Source organism: Manihot esculenta, chromosome 8 (genome assembly GCF_001659605.2).
Source record: "Manihot esculenta cultivar AM560-2 chromosome 8, M.esculenta_v8, whole genome shotgun sequence".
In the NCBI taxonomy this organism is placed as follows: Eukaryota; Viridiplantae; Streptophyta; class Magnoliopsida; order Malpighiales; family Euphorbiaceae; genus Manihot; species Manihot esculenta.
In genome coordinates, this window is record NC_035168.2 from 39066448 (window position 1) to 39070453 (window position 4006).

The following is a 4006-nucleotide window of genomic DNA, read 5'->3' on the forward strand; positions in this document are numbered from 1 at the left end:
CTGTTCTTTAATGTCTGACTCAATGGTGGACATTACCTTTGAAGTTTCTACAGTCAAAACTTCAGGATCTTGCATATTGTTGTTTGCAATTGTCGCTTCACCTTTCTTATTTTGAGAAACCTTTTGATTGTTTTTTCTCGAGTAGCAGTCCTTCTTGAGATGGTCTTTCTTGCCACAATACCAACATTTGGCTTTGCTCTTGGACTTCGATCTTGCCCTTGATTTGCTCCTTACTACAAGACCTTCACCCAGATTTCTTGTACCCTATCGAACATTGAGTTCTACTTCTTTGGATCTTGCTGCAGTCTTCACCTCTTCAATCGTGATACTGGTTCTTGAATACTTTAGAACCTCCCTCAACTTTTCATAAGGGGAAAATAAAGAATTCAACAGGTACGCTACTTGAAATTCTTCCTCCACATTAACATGCAGAGTTTGTAAGTCGAACAACATCTTCTGGAAAACGTCTAAATTCTCCTCAATGGTCTTGCCCTTGTCCATCTTGAAGTCCGAAATTCTCTGCATCAGGTACGTTCAGTTAGGTAAAGATTGTTCCAGGTAAAGTTTCTCCAAAAGTCTCCAGATTCCAAAAGTAATCTTCTCATGGATCACTTTTCTGAAAATATAATATGAGAGACACAGAATTATTAAGTTACTGACCTTCTTACTCCTTTCTCTTATTGACCATTTAACCGGCTCCTCAATCTCTTTCTTTTTCGATCTTGCTTCTTGATCCGAGGTGATGACTGAAGCAGACCCAGATAATTCTGAGATTTCTAGAGTTAAAGAAAGGATCCTTTTCTAGTTTTTTTCGATTGATTTTCTTCCTCAAGATTCCATTTTTCTAGATCATTATTGAGAGCATCTTGCAGTCCCATGATCTCGAGACTTATCTTGATCTTTTCTTTCCAGAGCATGAAATCTCCTCTTCCATCAAACTTCTCAACATTAAGTTTGTGCATCATAGATGCCATTCTTTTCTAAACCAGACTTTCAAAAAAAAAAATAACTGGCGGCGAACTTCTCCATTCACAAACCTTACTCTGATATCACTTTTAGTTACTCTGATACCATAACTCCAATCTCTAGTGGGCGACGTAACAGAAAATAAAAAAATAAAGAAAAGAAAAGAAAAAACACAGAAAGTTTTACGAGTTCGGGTCGATCATTTTGGAGGATCATCCTATGTCTCGGAAGAGAGAATCCTTTACTCATGAAGAATTACAGAGAGATAACAACCACACACAAGCATAAGCTCGATTAACAATGGCATAGAAAACAACAATCACAGTGCTTTTCACTTTGTGCACCTTTCACACTTCTCACACTTTTTTGCACACAAAACAAGGAGACAACTGCTCCTTAAATAGCAGACTCAACAATCTTGGCTTCCAATGAAAAGACTAAAAAAATCCTCAGTTCTTTTAAATGAAGGTGGAAAAATAAAATGTCGTCATTTCTTTTAATCCTCTCAGACGTTCCGACTTCTTTAAAGAATCCGCATGTCAGACATTTCGAGCACTTTGAGGAATCCATGAATTCTGAACTTCCATATCCGGACTACTTTTACCCTGACAAGTCTTCAGATTTCCGGACTACTCTCTCTCTTTAGTCTTTTGGGCTTCGAGTTCTCAAACCTTAGCAAATCTTCGAGCCTCAAGTCTGCCCTTTAGCAAAACACCTTCGTCAAAAAGTCATCACACCTCATTACAGATCTAATAATTTGTTAGGCCATTTACAAGTCATCTGATCTCTCTCTATTTTTATCTAGAAGTTTCAAACTCTTTTGAAGAATTCGAGCATCAATCCTACAACTCTTGAACTCATTGAGAGAGGAAAGTGTCGAATCCCTTATCTTCACACTCATTGATTTATCTGTAAGGATAGAACACTTAAACTTATTAAGAGAGAAAAGTGTCGAATCACTTATCTTATGACTCGATGATTTATTTTTTGCTTTATTCTATATAATTAATTTTTATCAAAAAATGATTTTATACAGCGATACAATAATTAACTGAATTTTAACCGCTAATTATTATGAGGCCTATTGCACATTATATTGTAAAATTTCTTGGGTCTTCGCCTATATTCATTAGTTAGAGATTGCGATTGGTGGATATTTCCAAATATCCGACCTTACTCACTATGACTATCATTTATAATATATTTCCGATGCAACTCAGTGTCTCCAACGTGCAAGCCTGTTTCCTTCTCAGCTCATGGTCTCCAGGAAATGTTAGAATATGGTTAAAACTTCACGTATATATGAGCCGGCCGAGCTCTAAGATGATTTTTATACATAATAATATACACTAATTAACAATATTCAATATCTTATTGGCTTGGTTGGGTGTATGCATGCATCTTGCCGGAAACCGTAGCCATATGGAAAAAACCCTTGCTTCAATAACCAAATATTTTGCTCGCATGTCCTGCCTGCTTTTTTCAGAATTTCATAATGCTATTACCTCTTCCTCTCTCTCTCTCTCTCTCTCTCTCCATATATATATGCACTCTCCAAGCTCCTACACCTTCGTATAGCTAGTAAGCCTAGAACCCAAAATTAATCTAGTTCATAATTTCCTGCAATTTATATCTAGCTATATAATTCATAGGCAAAATGGGAATGGAAGCTTCGTTTATATTCTTTCTTTTGGTCCTTCCCCTTGTAATGGCTGATCTAAGAGTTGGCTTTTATCAATCAACGTGTCCTCAAGCAGAATCGATAGTAAGTCAAGTGGTGAAATATCGATTTAATACTGATCCATCCCTACCTGCAGCCTTGCTTCGCATGCATTTTCATGATTGCTTCGTTACAGTACTAAGATTTTCATCTCTAAACACTCAACATATTAATTGTGCTTTGAATACTTTGGTTTAGTTTGATCATTTAAGTTCTTTTCCACCACTTGTGTCATTACAGGGTTGTGATGCGTCGATTCTTATAGACTCAACCAAGCAGAAAGAATCCGAGAAAGATGCACAACCGAACCACACAGTTCGAGGGTACGAGCTAATCGACGCGATCAAGGAAGCCGTAGAGGCTGCCTGCCCTTCGATGGTCTCCTGTGCAGACATCATAACACTTGCAACTAGAGATGCTGTGGCTCTCGCAGGAGGCCCCAACTACACTGTGCCTACAGGAAGACGAGACGGGCTAGTTTCCAACATTGAGCACGTGAAACTGCCAGGGCCAACATTTACAGTATCTGAAGCATTCCAGGTTTTCAAAGCCAAAGGGCTAAACTTTGCTGATATGGTGACCCTTTTAGGTGCACACACAGTGGGAGTTGCTCATTGCAGTTTCTTTGAGGATAGGGTTTCAAATTTCCAAGGCACTGGGAGTCCTGATCCTACAATGGATAGTAATTTAGCTGCTAATCTCAGCAAGATTTGTGGTGCTTCTAACACTGACCCAGCTGTGTTTTTGGATCAAAGCACAGGCTTTGTGTTTGATAATGAATACTACAAGCATCTGCTTTTGAAGAGAGGAATATTGCAGATTGATCAAGAACTCGCCATTGATAGAACTAGTATCGGAATAGTTTCGAGTTTTGCCACGAATGGGATTGGATTTAAGCAGAGTTTTGCAAATGCAATGGTGAAACTTGGAAGTACTCAGGTTATTGTTGGAAATGCTGGAGAAGTTAGGACCAATTGTAGAGTTTTCAATGTCCAAAAGTAAAGCAAACACAATAATATGATAATTTCCAATTTCTTCAATAATATTATATATATATATATATTATATTTGTTCCTCATTCATTTTTATTTTTATTTTTATTTTTAATGAAGTGAATAATTATATAAAAAATAACAAATAAAATCACATATCGGACATATTTTTTATTCAAAATAGTTTATCATCTTTTAATTATAAAACAGTAAAATAATAAAATAAATTTTCTAAATTGTTTTTTTAAATAATGTTTAAAATGTTAAGAGTGGTGGATTATTGGACCAAGCAACATGTTATGGGCCAGGCAGTCCTTGGTGGATTTCA

At 36.8% G+C, this 4006-nt stretch overlaps 1 protein-coding gene across 1 annotated transcript; it reads left to right on the forward strand.

Annotated features, from left to right (window-relative positions):
* The first annotated feature begins 2623 nt into the window (after nucleotides 1-2623).
* LOC110620097 (peroxidase 57) lies at nucleotides 2624-3688 on the forward strand. Its single transcript, XM_021763677.1, has 2 exons — nucleotides 2624-2821; nucleotides 2927-3688. Exons 1-2 carry the CDS (start codon nucleotides 2624-2626, stop codon nucleotides 3686-3688), a joined length of 960 nt encoding a protein of 319 aa, XP_021619369.1.
* Nucleotides 3689-4006: the final 318 nt, after the last annotated feature.